Source organism: Myotis myotis, unplaced genomic scaffold, assembly GCF_014108235.1.
Source record: "Myotis myotis isolate mMyoMyo1 unplaced genomic scaffold, mMyoMyo1.p scaffold_m19_p_8, whole genome shotgun sequence".
Taxonomy (NCBI): domain Eukaryota; kingdom Metazoa; phylum Chordata; class Mammalia; order Chiroptera; family Vespertilionidae; genus Myotis; species Myotis myotis.
In genome coordinates this window covers 14,509,970-14,531,701 of record NW_023416390.1, presented here as the reverse complement: position 1 = coordinate 14,531,701, position 21,732 = coordinate 14,509,970, and the positions used below count along the sequence as shown (strand labels likewise).

Below are 21,732 nucleotides of genomic sequence, written 5' to 3'. Positions count from 1 at the left end.
AGGTGCATAAGGGAAATGAATGCAACACGATTATAGTAACCAGTCATCAGCGAACGTTGTAGTTCATTACTAATAATTATGTATAACAGGATATTGAAAAATTAAGTTATGAAATTTTTATTAAAACGTTTCTTAAATACCGTTATATTGGCTAGGCTGCAAAAATATTCGCTGTGGGCCGCAAACTTGACATGCTTGATGTACATGGTTCTGAGCCTAAGAGTTAGAGTGCAGACACTCATTTTGACAGGGCTTTGTGATATGCACTCACTTTAAAATATAAGAATAGTCTTTAAGACCAAAAATATAACAGGAACATTTAAGGAATCCAGAAATGACAGATAAAAAGATGAGCAAGGCTGAATTTACTCTGTAATTCTCTGCAGAGTAGTAACACTACAGTTACTGCCAAAGGAGCACCTAGAACAATTTCTCACTAATCTGTAGATGCTGTAACTAGCCACTCAGTGTAGTCTGCACAGACTTTCTCACAGAGGTAGAGCAGATAAGGAGCTGTGAAAAGGCCTTAACAAGTGGTCAGATTTTCAAGGAATAAGAAGACAGAACTCATAGTGGACAGTATTTTGTATCAAAAGTGTTTACCTTCATTAAAATTTCTCAGAATCTTAGGTCCTCTATTATTCTTTTTGCCTTGTTTGACTCTCATCCTTACAACCTTCTTTTAAGGATATACAGTGACTTAGGCACACTCTCCCAGGTTGAAAACAACTTCAAAACATGTTACATAAACCACCCATGTGACAGTTTCAAAATGAAATAAATTAATGTTGCTTTTTGTATGCAGCCTTTAATTTTTTTAAACTCAGTGGATCTATTGCTCTTAGAAGGGAAAAAACAACTCTTCCTCTGATCTAAAAGATTTTGTCAATTCAGACAAAAGGAATTAACTTTCCATATTGTAATTACTTAGAACTATGAGGCCAATTCCTATGGATTATCTACCCAAAATAAAAAAGCAACCCAACAAAAACAAAAACACACAGTGGACCCACATTTCTGAGACTAATAAAAATCATGTCAAAAACTCCTTTTTATGCGTCCTGGCTGGTGTAGCTCAGTTGTTTGGGCACTGTCCCATGAACCTCTAGGTTCAATTCCCAGTCAGGACACATGCCCAGGTTGTGGGACATGCAGGAAGCAGCCGATTGATGTTCCGCACTCACATAGATGTTTCTCTCTCTCTCCCTCTCCCTTCCCCTTTCTCTAAAAATAAATACAAATATTTTTAAAAATCCTTTTTATAAATAAAAATTAGTAATTATAGTTTAATATATTTAATAGTCTATTAAAATAACATAAAAAATTACATCCCGCCGAAAACCAGTTTGGCTCAGTGGATAGAGCGTCGGCCTGCGGACTGAAAGGTCCCAGGTTCGATTCAGGTCAAGGGCATGTACCTGGGTTGTGGGCACATCCCCAGTGGGAGATGTGCTGGAGGCAGCTGATCGATGTTTCTCTCTCATCGATGTTTCTAACTCTCTATCTCTCTCCCTTCCTCTCTGTAAAAAATCAATAAAATATATTTAAAAAAAAAAAAAAAATTACATCCCAATTTTAAGTATCATAGACTACTTCATTCCAATGATAGACCACTTCCTCTGAGCCTCACCCTCTATCACCTCACTTATAAACCCCTTCTGGAGCTCCTTAAATAAGTCTTTAACCTTTGCTGCTTATAAGTCAATACATTTTCAAAAGCCAAACTATTACTTGTAGATGTAAAGTTTTAGATCTGTATTTCTCAACTCTCTTTTACTTTGTTAAAAACCGATACCTCCTATTTATATGGAGGGGAAAACTTCCTATTTTGATGTTTTTTTTTGAAATTTCAAAATAAAATATCAGTGAAAATCAAAGCACTGATAATATTAGATGCTTTCTCAAACTATATGTAGTCCCCTGGAAACTTAAGTACTTTTCCTGGGATAGTTCACACTCATGGCTTAGGCAGATTTTTACTCAGTGGATCAAGACGTTTAATAAAAATCTAGAACAATAACTTCCAAGCACTTCTGATCTGCAGATCTATCTCCCTTATAAATAAGAAAAATTTACATAAGCATATAATTTACATAAGCATATATTTCTTATTTGTAAATTATAAGTGTTATTTTACATATAAAACAGTATTTTAAAGAGAGCAAGTATAAATATTAAAATGTATCTGTAAATTTCTTAAATCATTTCATTTTTAATAGTGAATAATTTGCTTTAATGTGCTTTGTCAAAAATCATTTAATACTTTAAAATAGTGACTCAAAAATATGATTATAAGCTTGGGCTTTTGAAATATGATTTAAAATCTGCTATTGTTGAAAAAAAGAGACCTCTTGAGATGTAGATATAAATAGGTGAATTTTTGGCTGGGCTTACTTAATAAAACAATCTACCAGTTATACAAACTTTTGATGAGATTTATCTAGTATATTTTCATTTCCCTGGTTCTCAGTTACTATATGCTAATAAAAGGTATTATGGTTTCATATTTTAACCAATAAGTTCAATGCCTACTGAAACTCTAGAGGACTTCTAAAAAATTTGAAAAATTCTATTTCCAGGTTTTAAAAGTATATAGATTTGACTTTTTAGGTGCCAAATTTACAGTTTTTGCAGAATATTTTTATTGTTTGCAGTTGTACAAAAAGGTATGAAAATATTTCCAAACTTTTATTTTCAAAATGCTCTCACCACAGCATAAGTTTCTTTCAAAAACTAGTTCCTCTCTCATGCATTAATATGTCACTTTCTCCCAGAAAGGATAAAAGAGATTTTCTTTCCAAAAATATATTAGGTAATATGTCCCTTGCACATCCTTGCTTGCCATCATTAAAAATACCAGAATCTTCAGAACACGTATCTTATGTAAAAAAACAAACAATTCATCCTTTCATTAGATAACTCTTACACACTTTGCTATATAACCACTAAACCTCTATGTTGCACAAAAGATTTTTGCTCCCATGACATTACACAGTATTGTAAAGATTCTATCAAAAATTCCATCTCCAACTACTCTCCCCCTTGCTCACTCTATTTGAGTTACATCTTCTCACTATTCCTCGCTATTCCATACTCTCACTTCTCAGCCTCTGGACTTCCTTTTATTATTGTACTAGAGGCCTGGTGCACGAAATTGGTGCATGGGTAGGGTCTGTAGGCCTGGCCAGCAATCAGGGCCGATCGGGGCCTTCCTTCTGGCTGCTGGCCAGGGCCTTCCTTCGTTCCGCAGCGCCCCCCCCCCCCCCCCCCCCGCTTGTTGTGGTCAGTGCACGTTATAGGGAGTGATCAAACTCCCAGTCTCCCAGTCGAATTCCCGAGGGGACACTTTGCATATTAGCCTTTAATATACAGTATATAGAGGGGCTAGCCTCCTTCACTGCCTTCTGCTTACCATGTTCCCTGACCACCCAACATAAAACCATCCTCCATCACTTTCACTTGCTTTAATCATCTTCCCAGTACTTATCCTCACCTGACATATTTTATTTTTTCATTGTTTCTCTTCGCTCAAATGTGATCTTCATGAGAATAGGGAAGTATTATTTGTTCACTGCTGTCTTTCAAAGCACCTAGAACAGTGACTGGCACATAACATCTGATCAATAAAAATTTGTTGAAGGAATGAATGTAATTTAAGGTAATCCATAAATCCTCTGACATGTTTAAATTACACTGTATTAAAAATGCATCCAAAACCAACAAATAAAAAGTGAGGACGCCACTGTTAATTTCTATACATTTATGTCACTCACATAATATGTGAGACTTGACTCTTAACGTATACATAAGATAGAGTTAGGGTACCAATGTCAAGTGATAAATGGAATATTACTACAGCTTAGTTTCTGATATTCTTAGATTAAAAAATATAAACAGAAGTCCTAATATGTTATTCTCACACCTGAGAAATGTGCCTTGTGTATTTTGGAAATGCTGTTCTAGAATAATACTATTCTCCCATCTAGAAGTTCGAGAAACCCCTTCTCTCCTTTTGGAGATCACCTTTTTTGATGTAAACTACTTCCTAGTTATTAATACTAGTCACTGTTAACCAGCTGAAGTGACCATTAAAATGTAATAGATTTTCCATGGTTTAGGCCAGCCGTGGGCAAACTACGGCCCGCGGGCTGGATCCGGCCCGTTTGAAATGAATAAAACTAAAAAAAAAAAAGACCGTACCCTTTTATGTAATGATGCTTACTTTGAATTTATATTAGTTCACACAAACACTCCATCCATGCTTTTGTTCCGGCCCTCCGGTCCAGTTTAAGAACCCATTGTGGCCCTTGAGTCAAAAAGTTTGCCCACCCCTGGTTTAGGCCCTTTTTAAAAAATACTGTTATTTATATCTCTGTTTATACAATTCAGGCTTTCAATTATAGGCATAACTCACCTTAATAGAAAAAATGTGTTCTTGAAAAGATGAACCCATTTCTAGAGTTAATGGCCCTATGAACCCCAGGTCCACATTATTATTATTGTTGTCACAAAGTAAAGATTAAAAATAAGAATAAACATGTATCACATATTATTACCAAAAACTGTAATCTTAACAAATTTTGTGGGTATAATTTTGGTAATTTTTTGGTGTTCTTTATAGAAAGACCTACTATTAAGTGAAACTGAAAAAGTAAAGATTAATGTGAGCTTTAGAATCTTTCCACTATTATCAAGAAGAAGATATGAATAGGGAATTAGTAATGGCATAGGATAGAGAATGTAAGGTAACATTAATGAAATAAAAATGGAGGCAAAGTATACGAGACTATAACCCATCCACTATGATTCCACAGAAATATCAAATTCTTCCATTTTTAACTGGGCAATACTGACTCCTACTTGGTAAAAAATTCCCTTTCAGGTATCTTTCAGTATGGAAATTCCTACAATTTAATGATTTCACATGAAAACATCCTTTTTTCCCACGAAATATTCAAGCAAGCCAAAAGCACAAGGACATAATGAAGCGGGGAGGTAACAGCAGCTCAATACACAAAAGAATAATATGGCAGACAAGATCTAACAAGTCCTTTCAACGTTAACAGAATGCTCCCAAGACAAAGGAGACACTTCTCCCCTCTACAAATACCCATCAGTCTGGCTACCATGCCCAAGGAAAATGCAAGGCTCACCCACAGAAGACAACAAGGATGGTAATGAGGAACCAAAGCTACACCACACAATAAATGACTGAAGAAAAATAGAAAATTGTTTGGTTTGATCTTTTATTTTTTTAATAGGAAGGGGGTGGGAGATGGGAATAGGAAGCAGTCTAACAGAAAGGAGTTAAAACTTGCTTAGCTGAAACCGGTTTGGCTCAGTGGATAGAGCGTCGGCCTGCGGACTGAAAGGTCCCAGGTTCGATTCCGGTCAAGGGCATGTACCTGGGTTGCGGGCACATCCCCAGTGGGAGATGTGCAGGAGGCAGCTGATCGATGTTTCTAACTCTCTATCTCTCTCCCTTCCTCTCTGTAAAAAATCAATAAAATATATTTAAAAAAAAACAACAAAACAAAACTTGCTTAACTGGGATCACCTGGTGAAAGGTATACCTGGTCTCTGTCTGCAAATCAATGGAAAAAATATCCTCAGTGAGGATTAAAAAAAAGAAAAGGCATACCTGGTTCATCACATGGAACAATATTTTAGCAATTATCCCTAATTAAAAATTATAAATTGGTTACCTCAGGAGATAATATGACCTTCCTTCCTTTGAAAGCAATGCTGGGCTACAATTTAGAGGAAGGAAGAAAAGACAGATAGGGAAATTAAGCCACAGACTAAGAGCTGGATAAGTAACAAGTTTGGCCTAGACTTAGAAGATCTCTAAGATTTTTATTCAAACCTGAATCCCATGTTTACAGAGAAGGACAAAGACATAAAGGAAAATTTCTCACCTTCCTTTCTAAAAATAGTTCTCTCCAAATCTAGGACCTAGGACTCACCTGAGTTCCGGAGAAAAGTCTTTTTAAGTCCTTACAGGAAGACTGTGAAGCAAAAATATGAAATGGGAGGCTGGGGTTATGGCCTACTTGAATGAACGTTCAAGTTTTTTTTTCTTCTTCAATAAGCTCACCGCAAAGATGTATACTGCTCTAGGTTTTCCCTACATTTGAGTAGTCACCTTCAGAGGTCTACGTGCCTCTAATTCCTTTGGATCCAACTCAAAGGAACAATCTCTCTAAAGAATGAGATAATGTGTAGTATAATCCCTGACTCTTAAGGTGCCCTTTCTGAAATATCATTATTTCAAAGTTATATTCTGTAACTTAGAACCCTAAACATAGCTCATATTACAAATGCTTTATGTAATCTCTAAATTCAATAATATCTTAGGTAAGGTTATTAGTTAATTTTTGGCAAGGGTTTATTTTTTTAGTTGCATATTTAGAAAATAGTTACAAAGATATTAGTTTTATTTCTTAAGTTTCCTTAATTGAGGTACATGAACCTTACAGTCTCTCCCAAACATTTTCATTTTATCCCATGTACTTATTAAAGATTTCCCCCAATCAATTCTCTTTCTTCTATAGCTTAAGAAAATCTTTTTCTTCTATGTCTGTTCTTGGGTATATGCATTCCTATAAAAGTGACTATACAGATGCAGCATATTCATTTATTGTAAAATAAAATAAACTCTGAACTACATAATGCCCCTATTTTCATAACTAATGAAAGAATAGAGATATGACTATAAACCACAGTTATAAAAATAGATGCAGAACTTTTTATACACATACCTGAACTGTCTGGACTTGTGGAGACTGAATAACTGATGGTTGGGCCGCCTGAATAACTCCATGGACTTGAACTGTCTGCCCATTGGGCAGCTGTACTAATGTTACGGTGGGAGCAGATGATGTTGCATGAGCTGCTGGCATAGATACCTATTGTGTTGAACATGGAAAAAAATTACCATCACAGATACCTTCTTGGGAGTACTTATGTTGAATATAAAGCAAAATTTAGCAGCAAAATGATGACCTTTTTGCTAGGTAAGTCTTTCATTGGTGTGAAAGAAACTAATGATTAAATTTAATATTCTTAAAAAATAAAAAGACTTCAAATACCTCCCCGTCCCCATTTTTCAACTCCTCCCAAATGACAAAAGTCAAAATACTATTTTAATGTAATAACAAATTATATAACAGACTTCCTTTGAAAACTAAATACTACTTTATTTGTATGGAACTTCACATTTTCCCACCTGCTTTCATACCCAATTTCTCATTTTGCTCTTCAAAAATATCAAGCCTGGGTAATCAGGATTATATCCATTTTAGAAAGAGAAAAGCCAATCCCTCAAAGAGATTAAGTAATTTACTGAAAGTCAAGCAATATGCTAGACCTAAACATAAAAGTCTTCTTAGTAACATGTATTAAATAAATCATGTTCTGAAATATAATTGCTCTCAAGTTTGGGCAAAACTTAGCTACTAAGTCTATAACAAATGCACATTTTATAATACACAGCATAGTTTTATCTTAAACTAATAGTATGCCTTTCATTAATGAGAAAGTATTAATAGGTATAATAAGGTAAAAATTTCTACCACCCCCCAAATAAATCACTAAACTGGTAATAGTTGATATTTTAAGGATTTATTTTCCTCTTGAAGGAATAAAGGAGCAGAGTTTAGAAAATATAAGAGAAACCATTTTTTCCTTGAGGCACAAAAGAAGGCACTATTAATGAGTCAATATGTAGGTACAAAGGGCTCTTATGCCATATGTCTATCAGATGGTGCTTAACTATTCCTATGCTAGCACAAATTTGGGGTAGGAATTTTATTTGCTCATTTGGTGAACAGTTACTGGGGACCTATATGCCGAGAACAATGTTAGATCTGAAACTACAAAAATGAGAAAGATATAGATTGGGGAATGTGTGAAGAAATGGGGAAAAGGACACAAATAAATATACTTCAGTGAAATAATGAGGTTTGCAAAGATAAAAATAAACACATTGAGAGTGATCCCATCCCACCAAGAGAGGAGGCTACCAGGGAAGAATATAAATTTGCAACAAAGAACACATGTTAGGCATGTTGCTATAAGCATAGAATTCCAGGCAGAAAGGCTAGCACTGGCAAAAGCAGAGAAACAGCATGATCTGTACATGACAGAGAGGGAAGGCAAGCAGTCAGTACTACTGGAGATGTGTTTTACTCTAAAATGTAGGAAGTGAGGAGATGAAATAATAAAGGCAGGCAGGAGCTGAATATGAATTCAGCTAGTCATGAAACTCTTATACATGTCATATTAAAGAACTTGCACTTTATCCTGAGGAGCTTGGGAAAGGCAATTGAAGGGTTTTGAACTCCTGATCATGGTGAGGTTTGCATTTTAGATAGATCTCTTTTGTGCAATGTGAAAAATATTTATGTCACAGGAAGAAAAAAGTGGAGGCTAGGAGACCAATTGAGAAAACCTAAATAGTAGTTAAAGTGAGATGATAAAGGCAGAAAGAAGGTACTAGATGTGGTAGGGATGGGAATGAGAGAAGCAATGTAATAAAAATTCAGGAGGCAGACCAGTAAGGGCTTTATAAATGATTGGTTGAAGGAGGTGAGAGGAATCAAAGATGATCCATATATTTCATCTTTGGGTAACAAATGGTAGACTCTGCTATCAACTGAACCAGAGAACACAAGAAGGAGAAACTTTTGGGTGGTGGGGGTGGTGGTGGAAGATGAAAGAATTGATCTGATATTTGACTGTGAAGCTTGTGGGGAAGATCTCTATTGAAGATAGAGGTTAAAACCATAAGCCTTCCATCTTTGGACAGTTAGAAGTCCTTCCTAATTAGTCATTTTTCTCTCTGGCCACTATAAATCTTGTTCAGTTTTACTTGGTTCTCAAAATGTGGTCCATGGACTACCCCTCCACTAGTTACATAGGGACCTGTTTATAAACGCTCATGGACCGAAAGACACATTTCCCTACACTGAACCCCAATCTTAAGTTATTCAGAATAATTCATCTCAATTCCATATAAAAGCTCTTCTAATATTTAATTATGTCCTCTTCTGACTATTCTCTAGGGCTAAGTAACTCAGTGAATAATTCCTTTTCTACCTTGACCATTCTACATGATGGCTCCTCTCATTATAAGTTTATAAAATACAGATACACAAAAATAAAATGAGACACTTATATTCCTACCACTCAGAGCTAATCACTTTTTATAATTTTGCTGTAGATCTAGGTGATTTTAAAGGTACACATATACACTCAATTTTTGTAATACATTATCATGGAATCTATTTTGAATCCACTATGAATACTTTTCCATTCCATTAACAGTCTTTTTTTTTAATGGTTGCATAATAAAGTATATAATTTATTCAATAAATTCCTTTATATATATATATAAATATATATATATATATATATATAAATATATATATATATAATTGATTTCAGAGAGGAAAGGAAAGGGAAAGAAAGATAGAAACATCAATTCTGAGAATCACTGATTGGCTGCCTCCTGCATGCCCCCTACTGGGGATCAAGCCCACAACCCCAGGCATGTGCCCTTGACCTGAATTGAAACCGGAACCCTTCAGTCTGCAGGCTGACGCTCTATCCACTAAGCCAAACCAGCTAGGGCCATATTTAGGTTTTCAAATTTGCCTATTTCAAGAAGCTACAACAATAATTACCCTTTTATCCAACTCTTCAGTTAAGTTCATAAAAATTTACATTCTCGCACTAAGTGGTTTGGCTTAGTGGATAGAGTGTAGGCCTGCAGACTGAAAAGGGTCCCAAGTTTGATTCCGGTCAAGGGCATGTACCTTGGTTTGGGGCACATCCCCAGTAGGGGGTGTGCAGGAGGCAGCTGATCGATGTTTCTCTCTCATCGATGTTTCTAACTCTCTATCCCTCTCCCTTCCTCTCTGTAAAGAGTCAATAAAATATATTTTTTTAAAAATTTACATTCTCATAGTCAAAACCAACAATATTTTCATTTTCACTTAAAAAAATTTCTGCAAATTCCAAAAGTAAAATAAGACATCTCATTATTGTTTTAGATTTTCTTCCTTCATTAGTTAGGCTGAATATTTTTTCCTGTTCATTGATCTTGGATTTGACAATTTTATTCTATTTTTCTAGTATTAAAGACTGACAATAAGTACTGGCCAGAGTGGCTCAGTTGGTCTGGAGTCGTCCATGCACAGAAAGGTTGCTGGTTTGATTTCTGGTCAGGGCACACACCTAAGTTGTGGCTCAATCTTTGGTAGGGGGTGTGCAGGAGGCAGCCGATCAATGTTTTGCTCTCACATCAATGTTTTTCTCCCTCTCCCTTCCATTCTCTCTCAAAATCAATTAAAATATATATATATTAAAAAAAGACACAATGGAAACAAAAGCAGATATTGGGATGACAAAAGGAAATTATGTTGACAATGTATGATGTATGTGTTACAGACTTGGATGAGCAAGTGAAAACAACTGTAATTAGAGATAAAAAGAACAAAAAAGTATACAAATGGGAATTAGCTTTCCTAAAACTCAAACATCATGCCACCCTGTTTTCAAAAGTTTTAAGTGCTAGAGGACTGCTTAGTAAGAATGACATATGGAACGTGTATAATAATTTTGCTCCTTCCTGAATCTCCAATTAAATTTCATGAAACTGATTTTGTTTTTACAGGCATAATCATGCAAGCATGAGAATGGAAAAGAATACGAAATTTGGAGGCTGGCCCTAGCGGGTCTGCCTCAGGGGTTGGAGCATCGGCCTGTGGATGAAGGGTCACGGGTACATACCTCGTTTTCAGGCTGGATCCCCAGCCCGGTCAGATGGTGCGGGTTGGGTGGGATGGGGCAACAAGTCGATGTGTCTCTCTCACATCAATGTTTCTCTCTCTGTCTCTCCCCTCCCCTTCCACTCTCTCTAAAAATCAATGGGAAAAAAATATCCTCAGGTGAGGATTTAAAAAAGAAGAAATTTGGAGGCTGGAAAGCAGATGGATGAATGGTATTATACTTAGAAAACCTCAGAAAGCCAACTCATAGGGTGGAGGCAGGGAAAGCATGATTTGCACCATAAAATCCTTAAGGGTCTGGAATCTAAGACACCCTGGAAGGTGGAGTGAAAGAATGAGGATAAGGAAGGCTGTTTCAGAAGCAACTGAAACTCCTCCTCACTCCCTGTGGAGAGAACTAAGGTATCCCATGCTGCAAGAGAAGTGGAGATTCCCTGGATAGAGACTGTCTCTAGACTTGACTGCCTAACACAGGGAATTGCTGAAGGTGGAGTACTAAACCTCAGTCTTCTCTGTATTTACCTAGGCCTTTACCATACAAGCAGAGTATTAGTGAATACTAATACTCTTTCTCTGGGGAACCTGACCAATGCCAAGGGGCAGAAAAAAGACCTAAAATATACTGCCAGTCACCCTAAGTGAAGCTCACAACTCATTATAAGCCTCAAACATATCCACAGAGCTTCCAACACAGCTTTTTGGTTCCCTACTTTTAAACCTGAACAGATGACTACAAATCACATTCTAAAATGGAAGATGAAGAGCAGAACAAATGGAAGGGGGGAAAAGCTATAAAGGAAAATCTATGTACAGAGATGAAAACTTAAAATAAAACCTAATTAATATTCTGATATAAGAAAAAATATTGCCTTTGTGAAATATAAACAGGATGCTATTAAAACACAAATGGACTATTCAGAGAACAAAAGGAATTCTTAGAAACATGACAGGAGAAATAAAAAAATTTCAACAGATGGGTTAGAATGTAAATTTGAGGAAATCTCTCAGAAAACAGAACAAAAAGACAAAGAGATATAAAACAGGAAAGAAGAGATGAGAAAATTAGAGAAACAATTCTATAGGTATAACATCTGTATCACAAGAATCCTAGAGAGAAAAGAGTAAAAACCATCAACCAAATAATTTAAAGAAATTGTGCAGAATTGAAAGCATGAGTTCCCACTACAAAAGGACCCACTGAATAAATAGGACAATGGATGAAAATTGTCCAAATCAAGATCCTAGTAACCCAATAATGAAATAATGAAGCACTATGAACAGAGACGAGATTTTTTAAGATACCAGAGTTACAAAATAAGAGATGCATTTAGTCTCAAACAGCAACACTAGAAGTTACCTGTCTTTAAAATTTGAAAGAAAAATGATTTCTTTACCAAGAATTCTTTACCCAAACTTGCTCAAGAAACCACTGGAAATCATGCTTTCCTATTTTCAGAACACAAACTTCTCAAGAAAGTCAGTAGGAGGAAGAAATTTCCAGAATGATGTACTATAGCAGACTTAGAGGTCATCAGGCCAGAAAAGATAGTGTGATGTGAGAGACATGTTGAGCGCTGTCACCATCAAAATCCCCCGTGGCATTGTATCTTCTTACTAGAGGGCCAAATGCTTGGATGAGCCCAGATTCTTATCTGTGCATGTTTTTCAACCATGTACTGATAAAGCCCTGGTTCTCCTGCTTTGTTCCTGCACCCGACTCATCTGAATACATTTACTTCATCCTCATGTGTCTTCTATTCCTCAAGAATGGAGGTGGGCCTGAGTGACCTCAGGAGAAAACAGATCAGCCCAATTATATTCCTGCTGGAGGTCCAGTTTTTGGCCCACACTTTAACTCAGTGTGGTAACCATCAATGGTTGGCCCTCTATTTCCTAAGATGCTATTCTTGCTCAGTGACTCCTCTAGGAGAGCTTTAAAACTCTTTGGGAAGCTGAGGTATGATATCCCAGAGCCTCTGCTAGGATTATTTTCTCCTGGGAGACTTCACATGAAATAGGCAATATCATACTCTTACCTAGCATATTTATTTTTGCTATTTGGTGTTTATATTAGCCATCTTTCTCATATACGTTCAAACAGTTGTTAATAAAATAAACTATTTAAGGAAAAATATTTAATAACAAAAAATAAGGATGAGAGAATATAAATATAACCTTAGAGATAGAATGTTTCAGACAAAGACAAAATGGAAGAGTCATGAATTATATTTAAAATATACAGGAAACAAAAACTATCATCCTTGAAATTTACTTGTGTGTCAATTTATTTACTTATCCTATATTTTTAGTTTAAGCACATATAAACTTAGCCTTTCAGATTCTCTGCATTCCTATGTCCCAAAATAAATTTGCATGATATGAAAAAAAGCACTTATAAGGTTTTCTTCCTTTGTTTAAGAGACAATTAATCTGCCCACTAGTTAAAATGTAATTTTCTGAATCATGCTGCTACACATAGGGTATCAGTTTAACAAATCACTTTTTTTCTGATATGCAACTGAATACTATCCTTTCTAAAATTAGTCTAATACTAAAATAGGAATTTTGATATTCTAAGAATGTCTGTGTTCATTCTATGCATATCTCTGTAATAAAAACATATGCCTCTCAGACGAGAAGCAACTTGGAATCTCTCCATGTATTTAATACCTGGGCTAATGTGGCAATCTGTGGCTGGGCTTGAACGGTCATTTGCTGGTTTTCAGCTTCTGTTACAGCTGCATCTCCACTCTGCTGGTTCTCTGCTCCAGATTCCATGGTCATTTAGCCACCTACAATAATATGGAAGAGTGTTACAAGCACTACAGTGCTTTGTGCTTTTTGTGACTTTAAAGGCAAATTTCAAGTTAATAGGTATTATGTAGTGGATAGGTTAGCAAATACACTAAAAAAAGTCTAGTTACAATATAATGTAGCTTAATTATTATAAAACTTGTCCAAATTTGCTGAGTTGTAAATGTTTCAGTCCCTTCCAAAAAGAAAAACACTTTCTTTTTCCTTGCCATTTCTTCCCAATGAGAGATTACTCTACCTAGGCTATTTCTCTCTTCCATGAATCTCCCCTACTGACAAGGGGAGGGGGAGAGAGAGAGAGAGAGAGAGAGAGAGCGAGCAAAGTTATAATTTTTCAAACTATACCAATCAGGAATGAAGAGAGCGTAGAGAGCAGTGAGCTGATGATAAGGTATACTGGCTTCATGGTACCTCCTATAAGAGTATTCCCTCCTACTATATGGGGGGAAAAAACAGAAAAATTAGAAGCTACTTCCATGTGAAATTACTGGAGGTAGGGCAAAATCAGCCCAAGTTTCAAGAGCCAAAGTTGTGGGGTATCAAGATAGAAAGGTGGGATAATTAGTCACAGAGCCAAACTGGAGGCTCCAAACACATGAAAATATTAGTGTTCTGATTCCTCTCACTATGTATAGTATGCAACACCATACACACACGCACGCGCGCGCACACACACACACACACACACACAAACTTCTGAAATTTTAAATTGCAAAATTGTGGATAATTTTAATTAGGCTAATGTTTTTTTACTTTTGAGCCCTGCTGTGCTAAGGGCTTAGTATATTTGTTGGGTTATCAGAACTGGATGGCAGCAGCAGCTACCTAGAGATGAGAGAAATTTCTGATAACTGGGGAAGCCATCATGTGTAAAGGATTCACAATGAAAGGGATTACTTCTTATCTCTGGACTACTGTTATCATTCAGTGCCTAGCATATTACTTGTCAAAATGAATTTATTAATAGTTAAAATTACCTACAATGATTGTATAAATAACATAAAACCCAAAATGCTTTTCCAGACTTCATTACATTTATTTTGTAACTCTGAAATTGACCATCAACATTTCACTGTTCCTTATGTGTTTACTACATACCATCAGAATGTGTCACATACTAATACATTTTGCCATCATTTACAGGATTCTATAAAAAAAGCGTTTTACAAGTGACAGTTAAAAGTTAAAGTGGAAATATTTCTGGAAAGGAATAAAAGTAATTTAGAAATTCAGAATTCATAAAACAGATAAAAAAGAAAAAGGTCAACTGACTAAACTACATAATTACTTAAAACATTTATATGGCAAAAGCCATCAAGACAAGTGCACAGGGAGAAAATATCTGCCACATATAATTAACACAGTAACCTCTAGAATACAGAAAGTACTAATCAATAAGAAATTCTTACTGAACTACTATTGACTAGTTCACAAAAATGTATGTTCAAGGATATTCACTGTAGAAATTTTTTATAATAGCAAAGAACTGGAAACAAGTATCTATCATTAGGAGGACCTTTAAAGAAATTATAGCAGTAAAGACAAATAAAATCTATAATGTAATGACATAAAACTTTAACAGTGGGCCATGAACATATTATAAAATAGACCTCTGATTTATGTTTAAAACAAGAAAAAACATTGTTGTAAAGGTATATGCACGGAAAAAGGTATGGGAAGTTATTTAATCAAGAGCTAATATGCTAATTTGACTGAACAGTAGAACAACTGTCAGGAAGACCTTCCGGACGAAGCCAGAGCCAGGGCTGTGAGGGCCGGTGAGGCAGGCAGGGCTGGGAATTTCGTACATCGGGCCTCTAGTATACTGTAAGTGGTAGCTCTAAATAGAGGAAGATTTGGTAGACATGTATAGGATGCTGACTTTCACCTCTTTTTATATTATTTTTCTCTTCCCATGAGCAAAGATTCAGGAATACTTGTACAATGTAAAAAAAAAAATTAATAGCAAAAATCATGGATAACATTTTGAAACTATGAACTAAAAACTGTGTTTCAATAATAATTTTGAGATACCTGTTGACAAGATTTTTTAAAATCCCAGATACAGTTTACATGAAATTACTATTTTTGTTGAAATTTTGCCCAAACTGTTTACCCTATATTTCCAAAGAGTAATTCTTTTTTAAAGTTATCAAATAATTTTGATTATCATTTGTGACAGTTACTGACTTTTATACTTAATGATCTGTGCTCTTTTAAACTACAGTATTTAAGAAAAATATCAAAAGTAATAGAAAGCAACAGTAACAACAAAACAATTTATGTGCTTTAAATGTTGTGCATACTTTTGGTCTGGGAGAAAATGGAAGTGAAAGTAATAACAATATTACAACGATTCAATAATAATAGGTAAATGAGTCCATTTGAGATTAATACTAAGTCAAGCCAAATAAAAGCAGAAATCCACACTTTTCTCCATCTTCTCTAGTCATTTTAATGAAAACGAAGATAATAAAATTTATCATCACAATACTTCCTTTGTAGACAGTGTAAGCAACCATTTTTATTTATTTTAATAAATATATTTTTATTGATTTCAGAGAGAGGAAGGGAGAGGGAGAGATAGAAACATCAATGATGAGAGAGAATTATTGATCAACTGCCTCCTGCACGCCCGACACTGGAGAGAGAGCCCACAACCTAAGCATGTGCCTTGACTGGGAATCGAACTGTGACCTCCTGGTTCATGTTCAAGCACTGAGCAATGCCAGCCTGGCCGCAACCATGTTTAAAAGACTTTATCTCAATTCCCCCCTCCTTTTTTTTTTGCCTATACTATCATTCATTACAGTTTCACTCAACTTAATTTGATTAAAAGTAATCCTATACAATAAAAGGCTAATATGCAAATTGTCCCCTCGAGAGTGCGACTGACCAGAAGTTCGACCGCTCGCTATGACTTGCACTGACCACCAGGGGGCGGCGCAGGAGGGAAGAAAGGCCCCGGGCCGGCAGCTGGGCTTGATCCCCAGTAGGGGGTGGGCAGGAGGCAACAGATCAATGATTCTCTCTCATCACTGATGTTTCTATCCCTCTCTCACTCTCCCTTTCTTTCTCAGAAATCAATAAAAAATGATACAAGACCAGAATATTATTCAACAAAATTATCTTTTACCTGGAGAGTCTCTATTACTCACTACACAGCCCTCGTTTTAACTGCTGTTATAGTTATTAAATAGTTTAATAGTCCCTTTTCTTAATTTTCAGAGAAGATAAGTTTTTTTCTATCTTAGAAGCCTTCAAGGAATTTATGAATAAGGCTGTATCACTTTACACAGTAAAGATAGTAGATAGTTGAGAGTTTAAAATGTAGTTTAGTTAAACATCCCAATAAATGTCAAACGAGCACTGCCATGACATTTAAAATAAGAGAATGTGCTCTGCAATATAGTACTGATTAATGTGGGGGGGGGGGGGGGAAACGATAACTTTTCTGATAAGAAAAATGGTAGGAGCAAAGTTTTAATTTTTAAAATGCGTTTTACTGTTGATAGTATTACAGATATCTCCCATTTCCCCCCTTTTACTCTCCTCCTCCCAGCTCCTCCCCACTCCTCCCCCAGGCCTTCACTTCCCTACTGCCCGTGTCCATGGGCTACGCATTATGTTCTTTGGTTATCTCTTCCCGTCCCTCAACCCCACATCAAGGTATGTCAGTCTGTTCCGCACCTCCATGCTTTGGGTCTTATTTTGTTGGTCAGTTCATTTTGTTCATTATTTTCCACAAATAAGTGAGGTTATGTGATATTTGTCTTTCTCAGATTGGCTTATTTCACTTGGCATAATACTTTCCAGGTCCATCCATGCGGTCCCAAAGGGTGAGATCCCTATTTTTTTTACAGCTGCATAATATTCTGTAGTGTAAATGTCCCACAGCTTTTTTACCCATTCATCTAACAATGGGCACTTGGCTATTGCCAAATCTTAGCTACTGCGAATAATGCTACTATGAACATATGGTGCATATATTCTTTCTGATTGGTGTTTTAGGGTTTTTAGGATATATTCCCAGAAGTGGGATCGCTGGGTCAAACGGAAGTTCCATTTTTTATTTTTTGAGGAAACTCCATAGTTTTCCACAGTGGCTGCACCAACCTGTATTCTCACCAGCAGTGAACTTGTGTTCCCTTTCTCCACATCCTTGCCAGCACTTGTCTGTTGATTTTTGTATGATAGCCACTCTGACAGGTGTGAGGTGATACCTCATAAATCTCACTATGGTTTTGATTGCATTTCTCTGATGATTAGGGACTTTGAGCATTTTTTTTTCATATGTCACTTGGCCATTTGTTTGTTCTCTTTGGAGAAATGTCTATTCAGATCACCTGCCCATTTTGCAAAGGTTTAAATTGCGGTAGACCTTTAGAGAAATGACTGTGTCACTGGCTGGTGTCAGATTTTGTATAGAAGCAAAGAGAAAAGAAATCACAATACATAATGGTCAATCCAAAGTAATCAACAATTACTAGGGCAAAATGAGAATATGAGAATGATGTCTCTTAAGGTAAGTACTGGGTTCAGAATTTTTATAGTGCAATAGATTTTACTTCTATTTTATATAACAATATAACCTGAGGAAATTCACAAATAATCACTTTTCTAAAACCAACAATATCTTCAATTTGAACAGTTTACATATATTTGTATTTCAGTTTCATAACTGTTCAAGTTACTGAAGATAAAGAAATATACAAAATAAAATTGTAAAACACTTTTCCTTTGTGAACTTATATTCTAGTGTGAGGGAACAGGGGAGAGAAAGTAAATCAGATGGTGAGAAATGCTGTGTAAAAAATAAACCTGGAAAAGATGTTTGAGGGATTTTTCAATATTATAAAAGCTGAGCAGTGAAACTTTCATTGATTTAAAGTAGCATTTCAATTCTATACAGAACTATACAAGTCAGGGACAAATTCCTAGCAGCACTAGTTTCATCTCTATCTGCCTCTACCAAGTTAACTAAAGCTAATCAATTAAGAAAGCAAGCCTGTTTCATCAGTTTTGTTAATAATCATTGAGCAAAAGGAAAGAATGCTACAGATCACCTCATTCTTTTTCCTAAAACATTTTGACCTTTAATAAATGTCCCAGTCTTTACAATCCTAAACATTCTAGTTCAATTTATGAAATGTAGGCCCATCTCCCCGACAACCTAGTCTACTTTTTAATCCTTTAAATCTATGACCAAATCAATCCAGCCTAAGGGAGGTAAGTGTTCAAAGAAATGAACTGTTGTGCATTTTTGACTCTGAAGAAATAATGCAGCCATAACTAGCAAAACATATAAATGCTGACTTAAAAAATGTAAATAACTTCAATTATAAATGAGAGAAAAACCTACCCCTGCACCCTACACCAAATACATTCCTCCTGAACTCTTAACAATCCAAAAGTCCAAGGATTTAAGGAAATCATATAAGCATTAGTTTAAAATCTCCAGGGTAACCACAGCAAAAGGCACATTTGGGCACACGACTTTAAAACTTAAATAACTATTCTGTCATACTCAAATGCAGTACCAAAAATATTTTGCAGAAGTACCAGGTGTACCAGTTAATAATGTGGATTTTTTTTCAATACATGAAGTTACACATATGTTGATATATATATGATTTGATATGTATGCTATTTTGTTGTATTGACAGTAAGCTTCAAAACTTCCTATGTCAAATTTTCTGAAGGTGTTAACATCATATACATTTTTATGCTTAAAAATGTGGAATTTTGTGCCAAAAAGAGAGCATTTGCAGGAAGTTTTAATTCATTATTTTATTTTGAAGAAAAGTGCTGCTGAGAGCTATCGTATACTTCGGGAAGCTCATGGTGAACATGCTCCATCTCAAGATACTTGTGAACGCTGGTTTAAACGGTTTAAAGTGATGATTTCAATGTGAAAGACAAAGAATATTCAGGTCAACCGAAAAAGTTTGAAGACCAACAATGACAAGCATTATTGGATGAAGATGCGTGTCAAACTCAAAAACAACTTGCAGAAAGATTAAACATTGCTCAACAAACATTTCTGATCATTTACAAGCAATGGGAAAGATTTTAAAGGAAGAAAAATGGGTGCTGCATCAACTGAATGAAAGACAAATGGAAAACCGAAAAGTCATCAGTAAAATGTTGCTTCAATGGCATGAAAGAAAATCTTTTTTGCATTGAATTGTGACTGGCGATGAAAAGTGGATTTATTTTGAGAATCCCAAATGCACAAAATCATGGGTTGATCCAGGTCAACCATCAACATCGACTGCAAGGCCAAATCGCTTTGGAAAGAAGACAGTGCTCTGTGTTTGGTGGGATCAGGAAGGTGTGGTGTATTATGAAACCAGGTGAAACCATTAATACTGATTGCTACCGACAACAAATAATCAATTTGAACCACGCTTTGATGGTGAAACGACCAGAATGTTCCAGAAGACATGGCGAAGTAATTTTGCTTCATGATAACACACCATCACACACTTCAAAACCAGTTAAAGACACGTTAGAAGATCTTACCTGTGAAGTATTAATCCACCTGCTGTATTCACCAGACCTTGCTCCTTCAGATTATCACTTGTTCCGATCGATGGCACACACACTTTCTAAGCAGCACTTCAAAATGTACGAAGAAGTGAAAAATTGGGTCTCTGAATGGTTTGCCTCAAAACAAGAAAAGTTCTACTGGGACAGTATCCACAAATTACCTGAAAGATGGGGGAAATGTGTAGCTAGCGATGGACATTATTTTGAATAAAGCACTTTTGATGTTTCTCTTGAAATTATCGTGTTTTCTTTGATTACAAAATCGAATTATTAACCGGTACACCTGTACCTAGAAACATCTATGAGCAACACGTAATACTCTCTACAATTATTTGGTACTTATTATTTAGTTTTTAGGATATCATAACTGTTTGAAAGCCTTGCTAACACATTCTTAACACCTTCAACATGTCTGTATTAATTTTCTAAAGTGTTAAGATTTACTAAAGAAAGTGGTAAAACTTTGAGGTGCTAAACAGACTTCAGCTTTCCAATAATCAATAACTATGTTGCACTGCCTTTTTCCCTTTATCTTTTTCCTTGTACAATTTTTCTTTTGGTTGTTAACCTTAAATACTTATCATTTATCTTTATCACTGGAGGCCCAGTGCATGGATTCATGCACTGGGGGGAGGAGGGTTCCCTCAGACCGGCCTGCGCCCTCTCTCAGTCCGGGACCTCTCAGCAGATGTCCACCTGCCTGCAGCGGAGGTGAGAGAGGCTCCTGCCACTGCTGCTGCGCTCACCACCCATGAACCCAGCTTCTGGCTGAGCGGTGCTCCCCCTGTGGGAGAGCACTGACCATCAGGGGGCAGCTCCTGCGCTGAGTATCTGCCCCCTGATGGTCAGTGCGCGTCATAGCAATGAGTTGTTCTGCCATTCGGTCAATTTGCATATTAGGGTTTCATTATATAGGAGGATATGTCCAATCCAGCATAATGAGATTTATGTAATCAATACTGGAAATTTAATAATGCTCCAGGTTTCTGATGCCAATAATAGTCTTCTGGTATGAAATACAAGTTATCTTCACTGAAATCAGTTATACCGCATATTCAAATGTATGTATATAATGTACACACACACCTCAATACACATATCAACTTCAACTATAAAAATTTTATTAGATTATACTGATTACACCTTAACAAAATGAGGTTATATACGTTTGTAGAAAAACAGTAAAAGAACAGGCGATATAATAAAATAAATTTGTTGTCTATCAAGCTAAGTATTCTGACACAATTTTCTCTGTGCTCTTACCAAGGTCTTTCTCCTTTAATTGAAGAACAAACCCATACCTCAGTCTCTAGATATTAGAGCAAGCATGTCAAACTCAAAGGCTAACATGGGCCAAATAAACAAGGTTTAAGTATATATGAGCCACAAAAAAAAACCAAAAGGTTTAATGTTTGTAGAAACGTAGGTTTATTTCGATAGAGACATGTTGAATACCAAGGGCTGAAATAATCGTTAACATAAAATAATAGAACATTTTAATAAAAATTAATATATTTTCTTGAACATTAACTTACCAGACACTGAATAACTGCACAAATTAATAAGCATAATG

At 35.9% G+C, this 21,732-nt stretch overlaps 2 protein-coding genes across 7 annotated transcripts in view; one reads left to right on the top strand and one right to left on the bottom strand.

Moving 5' to 3' along the window:
• The window catches only part of METTL21A (methyltransferase like 21A), a 41,839-nt gene extending 36,631 nt beyond the window's left edge, over positions 1–5,208 (top strand). The window contains exon 4 of the mRNA XM_036319897.1: positions 4,883–5,208. Within this exon, the coding sequence (XP_036175790.1) occupies positions 4,883–4,915 (33 nt within the window). The 3' untranslated portion in view covers positions 4,916–5,208. The remainder of the gene's footprint in view (positions 1–4,882) is intronic.
• Positions 1–21,732, bottom strand: part of CREB1 (cAMP responsive element binding protein 1) — a 58,500-nt gene that overhangs the window by 22,190 nt on the left and 14,578 nt on the right. For 4 of the 6 annotated variants that reach the window (XM_036319888.1, XM_036319891.1, XM_036319886.1 and 1 more), the window contains exons 2-4: positions 13,464–13,585; positions 6,762–6,908; positions 5,967–6,008 (exon numbers count right to left, since the gene is read on the bottom strand). In XM_036319888.1, the coding sequence (XP_036175781.1) occupies positions 5,967–6,008; positions 6,762–6,908; positions 13,464–13,577 (303 nt within the window). In that variant the 5' untranslated portion in view covers positions 13,578–13,585. Of the gene's footprint in view, positions 1–5,966; positions 6,009–6,761; positions 6,909–13,463; positions 13,586–20,132; positions 20,253–21,732 lie in introns of those variants that run through there. The other 2 variants (XM_036319887.1, XM_036319890.1) reach the window with 2 other exon arrangements.